This window comes from Pelophylax lessonae (genome assembly GCF_965119305.1).
Source record: "Pelophylax lessonae genome assembly, chromosome: 13".
NCBI classification, from domain to species: Eukaryota; Metazoa; Chordata; class Amphibia; order Anura; family Ranidae; genus Pelophylax; species Pelophylax lessonae.
In genome coordinates this window covers 180,942,717-180,957,470 of record NC_138780.1, presented here as the reverse complement: position 1 = coordinate 180,957,470, position 14,754 = coordinate 180,942,717, and the positions used below count along the sequence as shown (strand labels likewise).

The following is a 14,754-nucleotide window of genomic DNA, read 5'->3' as shown; positions in this document are numbered from 1 at the left end:
CCGCAGCTCCGGTCAATCAGATGGCCGGATGCCGTGATCCCGGAAGACGGGCGACTGGACATGTCCAGTCGCCCGTCATAGAGGTAAGCGGGCGGCATGGCGGGGGCTCGTTCTAAGGTATTTCATAATGAGCTAGTATGCGGTGCATACTAGCTCATTATGTCTTTCTCTTTCAGGGTGAAAAAATAAATAAAAACATTTTTTTCGGTTTACAACCTCTTTAAGGCCCCTTAGACATGGGGCAGGCTCGCTCCGCTGGAATCCACCTGGTCAACGGGCAATCTGCCTGCTGATCCCTGATGAGCAAGCAGATGGCTGGTCTGTGTGTCTCCCCCCTCCCCAATTATGCAGAGCGAACACGGACACAGCCCACTCTCCTCTGTAGGTGGTTGGATGTAAACAGACCGCCTGGCTGTTTACATCCGCATGCCATCCGATCCGCCAGATTTTTAGTGCAGTGGTTCTCAATTCCGGTCCTCGGGACCCACCAACAGGCCAGGTTTGCAAGATAACTAAATTACATCACAGGTGATCTCATTTGCTGCTCAGTGATTGCAGTATTCTAGTCTGCATCCCCCAAGGTAATACTTAAAATCTGGCCTGTTAGTGGGTCCCGAGGACCGGAATTGAGAACCACTGTTTTAGTGGACGGGATCAGATCGGGTGTTGATGGACATATTTCTGTTGACACCTGCTGCTTCATAGAGGGTCTGATTGGGTTCACCTGAAAAACTGACATGTGAAAGGGGCTTAAGGGTTCAGTTCCTAAGAAAGTTCTGAAAGGGCCAAGGGTAAGAACCATTGCATGTAAATATTGTCTATGGCCTCCAATTAGGTAGAGCTTAACTGCAGAGTAAAATGGGTAGGAATAAAACCAATACTGGTGGGATGGTCTGCAGAATGAGCCTCTGACCACATAGCTTAGGTCAACCCAACATTCGATCAAAGGAATTATTGGAGAACAAGTTTGGAAATCTGACTAAGAGATATAGAGCTGATTTGGCAGCCAGAGGTATTAATTTAGGAAATTCGGAAAGGGTACAAAGTCAGAACCATTACATGTAATTATGGTTTATGGCCTCCCTTATGAAGAGCTATTTTGCAGAGTAAAATGGGTAGGACTAAAGCTAATACAGGGATGGTCTGCAGAACGCCACCTTCCATAGCTATGGTCAACCCATTATTAGATCGTAGAAACTGTTGAGACCACAAGTTGGTAAATCTGACTGAGAGATATGGAACTCAATTGGCAATCAGATTTATTATTTTTTTAAGAGAGTTCAGAAAGGGTTCAAAATCAGGACTGTCACATATAATTATTGTCTATGGCCTCCCTTAGGTGGAGCTAATTTGCAGAGTAAAATTGGTAGGACTAAAACCAACACTGGAATGGTCTGCAGAATGGGCTACTGGCTATTCAGCCGTGAAGAGGTCTAATATTATCATGTGAAAGAAAACTACTAATCAGACCAAATAAAAAATATAGATTCATATTTACATCTTTTTATAGCCCCAATAACTATAGGGATGTTTTATAAAAGCCCCAGAAATACTGGTGCTGGAAGCATTTTCCAGGTTGGGTTAAATGTGCTGGTTTAAAAATGGAAGCAAAAGTGTTCCCACAGCAGCCCCACCTGTCCTCTCCTGTAATTTTCCTGAAATGTTGGAATAAATGTACCTGAATGTGATTAATGAAATCCTTCAATCATGGTCTTTTCAGAGGAAGAATTGATAGAATGTAGGTGCTGATGCTGTAGCTGTTGTTTGTTATGTTATGTAATGTAATCGGCAATGAGGAGGACTTTCATTATCGCCCCTTTTTCATAATACAGAGCTAGGTGCACAAGATGTGCCTGCTTATTCCTGGCGGTATGTGCCCTCACGCTTCATATCTTAAGGAGTCCAGATTAACACTCTTTAAATTATCACAGAGCCTGAGATGGTGTCACTTCTTCACCCTATTGCAGTTATGTGTGAAGGCTTATAACTTCCTTGAGATCACACTCTATATCTTCTACTAAGGCAGAAGGTTCTGCAGTTGCATTAAGTCAATAAATATCCAGACAGCTCTTTTATCAGAGAGGAGAAGACATCTTTCTGGACTGTTGCACATAAACATGACAGCTAGGCTACATACATAGCACCAGCCAGTGTACAATCAATATAGCTCACTTGGAGAGCCCCTGAATTGCAGCGTTCCTTACACATGTACAGGCCAAAGACGTTACAGGAATGTAAATCACAGCAGAAAAGCAAAAATACACATTTTTAAATAGAAATACTCTTTCGTTTTTATTTTATATATCTGGTACGATTAGCCCCTTTACCTCCTTGACAAGTTCTTTTGATATTGTGTATTCCTTCCCAGTAGACTGGCAGGACAACTGGAGACCACAAATGGTCAGAGGTGCCCCCTGTGACTGGTCAGCTCTTGTGCTTACAAAGAGGACACTGACCTTCTACATAGAATTTCACCTCTATTGTATTTCTGGTCAGTGGACTGTGAAATTATTTAAAGTGACACCGATCTTGCACTGTCCCCACAGAGAGCTGGAAATGACAGTGTCCTAAGAGCGGACCAGTTCACTGACACCAGGGACCGTTCTGAGCTTCTCTGAACCTCCCACCACCCACACTGGCAGGAGGTAAAAGGGTTAGTACGTTACCTTGTCATTAACCCCTTCAGGAGTGGACAGGGTTAAAGTCATTGCTTTGTGGCGTTCAAGGTGCGGTCACTTTTATATTTTGGTACAAAAGGCACAATTTGTCTTGTGAGCTATTTAGCAGCCATGTTGCCATTTTACGGCTCGACTGAGGAACCAAAAGCAGCCACGCATGGGTTGTGTGGCTTCTAGAAGAAATCTGGAGGTTTGCCTCCTGCGAGATGAAGCCAATCATCTTCAGAAGGTTTATACATATTCATTTTTAAAGTGCATTCTGCATTTAAGAGAAAACAAAGCTATTTGTTGGATGCCGTTCCCCGTATGTGCAGTCTGCACACTCTCCATCCATGGAGCGTCATACATTCTATAGACGTTATGCATAAATACAAGGTTTATTCACAATGGAAGCGTTTTCAGCCTCATCCATGAGTACAGTAATCTAAAGAGGCCTGATAGACATGTATCTCTCCAGACTAGTTTTCCACTATAATTATGATATTGCAAAGAGGCCAGGCACCGATCACCAACAGGTCTTGGTTTCTCACCCACCTCTTCTCAAAGGAACACTGACTTTATTTTTACATATTCACCAATTATCTTTGCGCTCGCTCCCACTCCCCACTAAAGATAAGATGACTGGGAAAAGAGCGCTAATTATAACAGACCTTTTACCTGTATCACAGCTGATGCTGAGGGGGTTAATGACAACATTTTTCCATTAAAACACAATTCTCTTTTTACCAATAAACAAATACCAGTCATTTTGATAAATATCTCTGCATATTTATATATGTATATATATATAGATTCTACTCGTAATAAAATTCATTTTATTTTCTTTGTTAAATTCATCTGCGAAAGCATCTTCATCTGTCTGGAGTCCTGGAATAAAGGCAGAGTGGGCAGGGTCCAAATTCACATCACATTCTACATTGAACGTTACTGTATGGAAAAAGAACATGGTTACTCCCTCCTCCACACATTTTGGCTTTGCAAACCTTTCTCTCATAAGTTGTTTGTCCAAGCTCATAAATTATTTTCTCTTCCACCAGTTCTGAAATGTTTTGTTCTCATTATTTTGTGAGCAGTTTTTAATTTTTTATTTTTTGCATGCATCGCAGGAAGTCACAAAACCAGAACGCAAAAGAAAGTCTCTGACATTCTTCCCTTTTTTGGAAGTTTTTTGAAAAATCTTTTAATGCTCAAATTTTTCTTTTCTCCCTTTTCCGGCTCCTTTCCGGATGTTGTTTGGCTGTAACTAGACAGGACAGCGGCGTCCCTTTCACATTGGCATGTTTAGCCTTGTGAGAGTTTTATATGACTAAAGACACAGGCCAGATCTCACAACAGACCCAACCCTTGCCAATCCTCCTTTCTGACAAGTTTTTTTTTTTTCAATTCAATGTGTTTTAGATAAACATACTGAAAACGATATGTTCTATAGACACCACAACCTGATATGAAGAGAGAACACGCTGTGATTTCTCTATATGGCAACAATCTTCATCCACAGACATTCGACACACAGGCACACGCGCACACGGCTGCTGTTGTACATGAAGTTTACAGTTCCTTGGCTGTACATGGCTGTGTTTTGGCCATGTGGTGTTTTGTTTTTTTTTTTTTGTTTTTTATAAATAAAGATGGGAGGACTTTGAAAAAATAAATTACAAGAAAAAAAAAATAAATGAAGCTCCCAGAAACATAAAAATGAAATAAATAACATACAAGTCTTTTTTTTTTTTTTTGTTCTTTTTTTTTTTTCACTTTAGTATTTTAAGGCTCTCTCAGAGTGTTGGTAGGATAGATCACAGGGGCTCTGAGCTGGGTCCACACAGATCGAGAAGAGAGCCCTAGAACTGATAGCTGGAGGTCACTAGACTTTCTTGTTCGTTGGTTTGTGTACATGTTTTTCATGTTTTATTTTGCCATTGCTGGCAAACAGAAAAAGTTAAGTGTGCTTTATATTACAGTTGAGGAGAAAGTTAGCATTGTCCAGCTTAGGGTAGAATGATAGCAGCTCTCTGTCATATGCTGATGCTTCTGCTCCAGCTTTCACTCTTGACGTTTGCTGCTTCTACCCTTTACATAATTATATTTCTACACATCAATGGCAATGTACATTTTGCCTTTGCTGATTTTGTTTTGTCAGTTCACATCTGTATTTGCTTTGATTACATAGATATGAATACTCGGTGTTATTTTACACATAATACTCCTTGTCCTTATTTTTCTGCTTCTTGTGGCCGCTCTTCGAGCTATGTTGTTTCTCCTTCACAAGGGCCCCATTGCTCTGAGCGGAGTTGCTGATGTAATTCCTTGTCTCGTCCACCTGGTAGGACCCCTCGTCCCTGTTTCTGTACTTGTACATGGCATACAGGAGAATCAGGATGCAGAGAGCAGCGGCTGCCACAATGCCGACGACCATTCCCGTCGTGCTGCTGGACTCCCGGACCACCTCAGAAGCCCCCGGGACCCGTCTGCTTCCCGGCATCGTAGGGTTTGCTGTGGGCACATTACGGAACATGGGGGATGTTATTAGCGGACTCCTGAGCTTTGTGCTGTCTAGCTCGTAGGCAGTGGGCAACGGTAGCAAGACTATATCGGGCTGGGGTTTGAGCTCATGGTTATTCATTTTGCCGGCTGGCACCATGGGCACCATCCCAGATGAAGACGTGGAGTGTATCAGCTCAGGGGGCAAACTTGTGGTAGAAGTCCTACCAGGTTCGGAGGCTTTGTTAGGTCTAAAGTCCTTTGATCCCCATTTGGGCGCCTGTGATTTGAAGCCACCATCGAAGAATGATGTGGAAAGGCTCTTATCTGTTACCAAGGAGAGGGTGGTGTAAAAATCTTCGTCATCGGTAGGGGGCAGGTTAGAGTCAAAGGTTTCCCCTGAGCCATACCCCGATATCACCAAGCCATCATCATCATCACAACCATCGCTGCCTTGGTCCGACAAGCAAGGTAACCCCGCCTCAGGGGTCACAGACAGGGAATCTTTGGTGGTCTCAAATATGGTGAGGAGTGGTCGGAAGGTAGGGGGGAGAGTGATGGAAGGTGTATGTGTAGCTATTGAAGGGATATCTAAGGGATCCTCTACTAAGACAGGTATAACTAATTCACCTCCTAGAAAGAAAAACACAACAAAAGGGAAGGAGAGATAGAAAAAACATAATTAGTAAGTATCATCACAAGTGTTTTTAAGCATGCATAGATGATTAATGGTCTGATGCCTTATCCCACCTATGTTCATAAGACCGTCTTTGCCTAGCAGTTCCTTTACTCAAATAACCCTAGCCATTTTTTTATTGTTTCAAGTTTCTTACTAGTCTACCATTGCCTGATCTTAACCTAAACACGTTTTATTTATGAAGAGCTTTGGTTTTCATCCTGCAGGTCCTTTTCTGAAGTTCTACAATGACCCAACTAAGACAATGTATGTCAAATCAAGTGTACAGCATGGCAGAGATTGTACTACATGCTTGTATTACCTGCCTAATTCTAAACTGTAAAAATACACCAATCAGCTACGAACATTGTCTTCACTCATTCTCCAGGGTAGCGATACAACAATCCCCTGCCTACATTGTGACCCCCTCCTTGGTGCACTGTCCTTCTTTGCCTTGTCCTTAGCTGTAATATTATATGAATCAGATACCTACATTGTACCCCATCCTTGTAATCTCTGCCTTGTCCTGCCTTAGTAATACATTGATCATCTAACTAAATTGTGCCCTAGCCTTGTGTTCTCTTCCACATCCCCAATACATCATTCAGCCACCTACATATTGCCCCATACTTAGATTATCTGCCTAGTCTCTGCTGTAGTAATACATTGATAAGCTACCTACATTGTGCCTGTGTTGTGTCCTGTCCTTGTGATCTTTGCCTCATCTAAATTATCACCTACATAACATCTGTACTAATTCTTGGCTAATTTTATGGTTTTATTTATTTATTTTCTTAAAAACATGGACATTTTACAATCATGATAAAATGAGAAAAAAAAAATGACACAATGTAGAAAAATCCCCCCCCCCCCCGAAAATGAAAATATTAACAGAAAATAAAGAAATCTCTGAAATAAAAGCACAGCAAATGCAAATAAATCACATATTTGAATAAAAGAATACCACAAAGAAATAATAATACAAAAGCTCAGAAACAAAACTGTAACTTAAGAAACAAAGTAGAAACTGAAAAGAAGGAAAATTAAAGATCCCCAACCAAAGAGTGTAAAAATGAGAACCAAAAATACCACGGGACAAAAAAAAAAAAAAATAAAAAAATGGAAGATCAGAAGTAAAAAAAAAAAAATACATTACTGTTCAGTTGACTTACATCCACATATTGCCCGCATGTTTTTTGGCATGTAAAAAAAAAGTTTACAGAACAAAGTTGTATAAGAATGTCAAATCGATACATTCTTCTCATTTGTTTTCCTAATACTTTAACCAAAAATGAAATCAGATGATTTTTTTTTTTTTTTTTTTTAATATAATCTGGAGTCATCATTTAGCTATACTTGTTTTTTGTTTTAAAGACAAATGACACAAGTAAGGTGACAAACACAGGACTCACAGCACAAAAACACAAAGAGAAACTCCTGCACCGTAACTTGATCACACACGACTCTTTTCTCTGTGGCTCGAATTCTCTGTGTAACAATTTATTTAAATTTTTTTAATAATTTGATCTTGTTAGTATTTATTTAATCTTAATGGAAAAATAAATAAATAGAGCAAAGTGAACTAAATCTCGTTGTTACTTTTTGTTGGACAGAAGGTTGAATGCTGGAATAACGCTCCCAACTGGGAGATTTTTGTGCCTAGTCATACTAGATTTGTAATTTTTTTTAACTGAATATAAAATTGTCATATCTATAAGGAGTTGATTGTTTTGGGGGAAAATATAAACATCTAATGGATGGAATAAAGAGGGTGAGAGGAGGGGGAGGGGTGAAAAGTAAGGGTACTGGGAGAGGTCAAATCTATGAGGACACTAGACATTGGATGAGAATGAGTAGGCCGAGGGTGTGAGTCAGTTGCCATGTCCATGATAAGGCGTTACGTAGTGATCTAGCAGCTTTTGAGCTTCTGGCTGTAAGGAAGGGACAGGCAATATACAGAACAAAAAAAAAATTAAAAGAAAAAAAAAAAACAAAATGAACATTTGCATGCCCATCTAGAAAAAGAAAAAGCAGTCTAAACACTGACAGATATTACAAACCCTAAACTGCAACTTGTTCGTCATGCAAATCTCCTTCACCTTTTTTTAATCACCCACCCAAAATGAGCAAGATCCACATCAAACAAAAGCAAGAAAAATATTAGACAGCATTATCTTAAAAAATAAAAAAAAAAAAACAACCCAAAAAGTTTTTTTTTTCTTCTACTAAAAAAATTATAGAAGTGAAAAATATGAGAGCGAGGTTAACATGAATAGCAGAGCGAAACCAGTTCACAGCAGACGGGGCTTTAGGTTCAAGATGTTGGCTCATCCTTGGAACAATTTTAGCTGCGGGTCAGAGAGAAAGGTGTGTGAAGCAATGGAGGACTCTTATTGGATTGACACCTGGCACACCCACTATGGTCCTAACACAGCACGGATCACTGAGTCGAGGCAGCTAAAGTTGTTCCTAGATAGAATGTGTTAGAATTTAAAAAAAAAAAAAAATGACAGCATATTTTTCGCAGCTCAATTTAAAAGCAGGGAAGGGCAGAATTTTTGAAACAGACCAAGCATCAAATAAAGGACATTATATTGGAGAAGAGTTACACCGACAGATTAAAACCACAAGGGGAGGTAGGAAAACATTCTCATCTCACAAGGGAGAAAGTCCTTTGATGCCAGAACATAAGGAATGCTAACACAGTTTTCCAAATGATGCACACACAGACTGCGTTGGTGCGGAGCTTGTCCACCTGGATTTCTTGGTGTTGCTTTTTATGGGCATGTTGCGTTCAGTGCAACCTAACTCTTGGAAGTGCCCTTGTGTGTCCATCTATTGGCTTATTTAATTAGGATGTGCAATTTGCAGTTACCTATAGCAGCCAGACTTAATCCTTCATTGATATGAAACCTGATTGCTATGGGTTACTGCTCTCGCTGTTTAATTTGCACTGCTTTATTGAATTGACCTGTATATCCTGCAATATCGTTTAGCTGTACACCAACCAGTGGCTTTTCTGACCAATCAAAGTTAATGATCAGATGTATGAATGTAGTTTTAAGCTGCACCTTTTAATGCGTAATTTCTGGAATCCAAACCAATGGGGGAGGGGAGGGAGGGGGGGTGAGGATTAAACTATGGATCACACAGAAGTGCTGTCTGTTTGTGCATGACAAATAAACAGGAGAAGAAAAAAATGAAAATATATTGGTTTATATCGACAGTGGGTCAGTTTTTGGCTGCAGGATGTCGATGCATGCTTAAAGTTGCATTTAGGGAAAGTATACAAAAAATAAAGAATAAAACTCCAGCAAGCTTGGGGAGGGAGGCAGCGAGGAAAGAGAAAAGGAGGTAGGTGAATGAAAGCAGCACCAAGCACCACATCGCTGGATGTTTTCCGACAGTTTGCGCTTTGCTTAATAAGCTTAAGATGTGTTTAGTCACCCACGGCAAGCAATTGGTCATCATCTTGAAACATTTTGTGCCGTGGCTAGCTGCACATCGTTGATCTGTGCACTTATTAAGGAAGCCCTTTTGTCTTGCTATTCATCAGCTGCAAAGTAGCTGTTTTTAATTGAGCCTCTTTCTCCGTCATAGCTTCTAGTAGCCCACGTACTGCCTGCCACCGGGTTCTGGGTGGGAAGGATTTTATCGTACGGTTTTTGTAGCTGCTACCTCTGCAGAGAATGTCTGATATACACTGTGGTGCTGACAGCTCATCTAATGCTCTGTAATCCTATAATCCTGCTGCTTGATGGTCTGTTACGGAGCTGAGCTCATCAGACAAGCGGCATGGCTCTACAGTGCTGAGAAACTCTCTTCTGTTCTAAGATATCACCTGCGATTTTCAGGGATCCCATGCACTACAATTTTGATAGTTCCAGCAACATGGTCCATTGTCTTGTAGGGGAGCTGAAAGATCCCCCAAATCCTGCAATCGAAAGGGTGTACTGAACTAGCAATCTGCAAACTCCTTTTGGAGAAGTTTGTAAAGAATAACTGTCCCTGCATCATCAGTCGAGATATGATGCTGCTTGTGTGTATAGGCCTGGCACAGTATAGCTGGAAAGCAGCTTTATAATAAAACTGGCAAGCCAGCCAATAACCAAAGGCCTAATTCAATAAATCCACAATGTCAGCGTGGCAACCTGTGGCAGTTCACCCATTCATAGCTTACTATAATCAGACAAGTAAAAATAATAAATCTGATTACCATTGGTTACTACATTTGTATGTCAGCACTGCACATAACAGTATTATTTTGGGTTTGGAGCTTTTTATAAAAACTACTTTTTCAGATAGGGGCAGCAAAAGGATTGTGTAGTGTAAGATACGAATGCTGAGAAAATAGCCTCAGTTCTTCCTTGCACCTCACTGAAAACACAGCAAAACTGCAGCTGTCAGCCAACAGAGTGCTGAAGCAATCATAAATATTCTTTCTGGGGGCGCACATAGATGTAAATAGGCCCTAAAAAGTAGAAAATGATGCAGAAAGTAGTTAACAAGAGGCAGTAAATTGGCTGGTTTAATTTTGTATAAATGCTGCTTTCATTCACAGGACAGAGGGGTCAGCCATGGACACAGGAGCCTTTAATCAAATGTACCCACCAGCTGCCATTACAGAGCACCAGAGACATACTGAGATATTCCCCATCTCTATTAAAGCTTTGCATCATTAACACATTCTTGGTAAAGTGCCAGCTCCTTTGTCACCAGGGGCCCCTGTCTTGAGATTCCACAAATGGTGAACAGAGGACTCACAGCCATAATCTGCAGACGTTTCCCTCCTCCACACAATGTCAGTGAGCGCATTACCTGGGGCTTCTTCATCCAGAGATGTCCCCTCAGGGCTCCCTCGTGCAATCTGGGTCAGTGGCTAATTTTAAACAATTGGATGCCACACACTGCACATTCCACAAATATTAAAACGTCACAACCCTCATTCTGCCTGTTAACCATTTACACGGCACGTATAGCCCAGATCCCAACAATGGCATATAGCACGGGCAGCCCAGATCCCAACAAAGGCACATGGGCTACATATGTTGAGATCTATGCTGAATGTGCCAAGATCCCAACAATGGCACACACAGCTCAGATCCCAACAATGACATGTGGCACGTGCAGCCCGGATCCCAACAATGGCAAATGGCACATACAGCCCAGATCTCAACAAAGGCACATGGCACATTCAGCCCAGATCTCAACAAAGGCACACGGTATATACATCCCAGATCCCAACAATGGCACACAGCACACACAACCGAGATCCCAACAATTGCATGTGGCACATACAACCCTGATCCCAACAATGGCACATGAAGCCCAGATCTCAACAAAAGCACACGACATGTACAGCCCAGATCCCAACAATGGCACACGGCACATCCAGCCCAGATCTCAACAGTGGCCTAGAATTCCCTATACCGCATAATTCAATAAACACCAGACCTCCTGGAGGAGAGAAGTTCTCTATAGTTTATGGCAACTAATGAAATGTTTCCTTTACCACCTCCTATTAAAAAAATGATGTCTGGTTGCTATGGTCAGCATAGAGAATTTAACTCTGTTTGTAATTATAAGATTCTGACTTATATAGGATTTAGAGTTGAGGCTGCTAATAACTCTGAAAACTCATAATTCAACAATGCTGACTGTAACAAAAGTCCATGGGCTCCCTATGCTATCCTGTCATTAGCTCTTTCTCACTGCATTCCCCAAGTGGATCCATGAAGAAGATGTATAGAACATTGTGCCTATGCAATATTTGCATTGCATAATGAATTCCCATTGAGTCTAAGCAAGGCCACTCCAAACTTCTCTTAGTGGACCTATAGTTTTTACCAAAATTGGTGCGTGCTGAAAATTACCGTTACAGGAAGTGTATCGAATTTAGATCCCTATGCAAGTCTTTTTAAAGGGTCTTTTAATACAAATAATCAATCAGTTTACTTGTTGCCATGGGAAAACTGGGCACAACTGTCAAACATTATCTGCTGTAATGCATTTCATGCTAAATGTAGAGTTACACAGAATGTTATGAAAATAGTTATCCCATATTACCAATATAGTTAATCCAGGTTGAATGCCACAAAATGTAACCAAATTTAAATATAAATACAGTTACCACTTTTTAAATACCTAAGTGGAATGCCACAAATAAACTTGAAGCCCAGCTGTGCCTGTACTGCAAGGGTTAATTGCACATTTAAGATGTCGCAGTTGGGCATTAACCAGTAACTTCAATTTCAAGGTCATGAATATATTGATGGAATTCCAATTGGGGTAGCTATATTTATGGCATTTAAATTGGAGTAACTAATCATGACTTCAAATTGGGGTAACTATATTTGTGACATTCTAAAAGGAATAACTAATTTCACGGAATTCAAACCTCTGGGTAACTATAGTACTGTGCAGAAAAGCTGTAAAGTAAGACATGCTTTCAAAAATATATATTTTAATTGTTTAGCAATTTACAAAATGCAAAGTGAGTGAACAGAAGAAAAATCTAAATCAAATCAATATTTGGTGTGACTACCACTTGACTTCAAACCAGCATCAATTCTTCTAGGTACACTTGTACACAGTTTTTGAAGGAACTCTGCAGCTAAGTTGTTCCAAACGTTTTAGAGAACTAACCATAAATCATCTGTGGATGTCAACTGCCCCAGATCCTTCTGATTCTTCATGTAATCCCAGACAGAGTCCCATGATGTTGAGATCAGTGCTCTGTGGGGGCCAAACTATCACTTCCGGGACATGTTCTTTACACTGAAGATGGTTCTTGATGACATTTGCTGTATGTTTGAAATTGTTATCCTAATACAGAAAAAACATTGATTGGGCAACGTTAAGGACTGTAGACACAGTGGCTGGCCAAGGAAACTTAATTCAGCAGATGAAAGACATATCATGCTCACTTCTCTTCCACATCCGAAGATGTCCAGCAGTGCCATCAGCACAGAACTGGAGGAAACCAGTGGAATAGAGAAGTCTGGCCAGAAGTGGTTTTCATGGATGATTTGCAGACAAAAATCCATACCTCTGATGTGGAAACAAGGCTAAGGACTATACTATGCACGGAAACATAGGAACTGGGGAGCAGAAAAATGGCAGCAGGTGCTCTGGACTGATGAGTTAAAATCTGAAATATTTGGCTGTAGCAGGAGGCAGTTTGTTCGCCGAAGGGCTGAAGAGCAGCACGATAATGAGCATTTGTAGGCAACAGTGAAGCATGGTGGAGGTTCCCTACAAGTTTGGGGGCTGCAGTTTTGCAAATGGAGTTTGGTCAGGATCAATGGTCAGGATTTGGTCAGGATCGATGGTGTCTTCAATGCTGAGAAATACAGGCAGATACAGTCAGGTCCATAAATAGTCAGGTCCATAAATATTGGGACATCGACACAATTCTAATCTTTTTGGCTCTATACCTCACCACAATGGATTTGAAATGAAACCAACACAATGTGCTTTAACTGCAGACTTTCAGCTTTAATTTGAGGGTATTTACATCCAAATCAGGAATTACAACAGTTTGTATATGTGCCTCACACTTTTTTTAAGGGACCAAAAGTAATGGGACAATTGGCTGCTCAGCTGTTTCATGGCCAGGTGTGTGTTATTCCCTCATTATCCCATTTACAAGGAGCAGATAAAAGGTCCAGAGTTAATTTCAAGTGTGCTATTTGCATTTGGAATCTGTTGCTGTAAACTCTCAATATGAGATCTAAAGAGCTGTCACTAGCAGTGAAGCAAGTCATCATTAGGCAGAAAAAACAAAACAAACCCATCAGAGAGATAGCAAAAACATTAGGTGTAGCCAAATCAACTGTTTAGAACATCCTTAAAAAGAAAGAACGCACCGGTGAGCTCAGCAACACCAAAAGACCCGGAAGACCACGGAAAACACTGTGGTGGATGACCGAAGAATTCTTTCCCTGGTGAAGAAAACACCCTTCACAGCAGTTGGACAGATCAACAACACTCTCCAGGAGGTAGGTGTATGTGTGTCAAAGTCAACAATCAAGAGAAGACTTCACCAGAGTGAATATAGAGGGTTCACCACAAGATGTAAACCATTGGTGAGCCTAAAAAACAGGAAGGCCAGATTAGAGTTTGCCAAACAACATCTAAAAAAGCCTTCACAGTTTTGGAACAACATCCTATGGACAGATGAGACCAAGATCAACTTGTAACAGAGTGATGGGAAGAGAAGAGTATGGAGAAGGAAAGGAACTGCTCATGATCCAAAGCATACCACCTCATCAGTGAAGCATGGTGGTGGTAGTGTCATGGCGTGGGCATGTATGGCTGCCAATGGAACTGGCTCTTTTGCATTTATTGATGATGTGACTGCTGACAAAAGCAGCAGGATGAATTCTGAAGTGTTTTGGGCAATATTATCTGCTCATATTCAGCCAAATGCTTCAGAACTCATTGGACGGCGCTTCACAGTGCAGATGGACAATGACCCGAAGCATACTGCGAAAGCAACCAAAGAGTTTTTTAAAGGGAAAGAAGTGGAATGTTATGCAATGGCCAAGTCAATCACCTGACCTGAATCTGATTGAGCATGCATTTCACTTGGTGAAGACAAAACTGAAGGGAAAATGCCCCAAGAACAAGCAGGAACTGAAGACAGTTGCAGTAGAGGCCTGGCAGAGCATCACCAGGGATGAAACCCAGCATCTGGTGATGTCTATGTGTTCCAGACTTCAGGCTGTTATTGACTGCAAAGGATTTGCATCCAAGTATTAAAAAGTGAAAGTTGGATTTATGATTGTTAATCTGTCCCATTACTTTTGGTCCCTTAAAAAGTGGGAGGCACAGATACAAACTGTTGTAATGCCTACACCTTTCACCTGATTTGGATGTAAATATACTCAAATTAAAGCTGAAAGTCTGCAGTTAAAGCAC

General features: G+C 40.9%; 1 protein-coding gene across 3 annotated transcripts in view; it reads right to left on the bottom strand.

Moving 5' to 3' along the window:
- Positions 1-1,758: 1,758 nt before the first annotated feature.
- NRXN3 (neurexin 3) overlaps positions 1,759-14,754 on the bottom strand; it is a 748,840-nt gene continuing 735,844 nt past the window's right edge. For 2 of the 3 annotated variants that reach the window (XM_082275286.1, XM_082275285.1), the window contains one exon: positions 1,759-5,168. In XM_082275286.1, coding sequence (XP_082131412.1) covers positions 4,867-5,168 — 302 coding nt within the window. In that variant the 3' untranslated portion in view covers positions 1,759-4,866. Of the gene's footprint in view, positions 5,790-14,754 lie in introns of all 3 variants that reach the window. The other variant, XM_082275287.1, reaches the window with a different exon arrangement.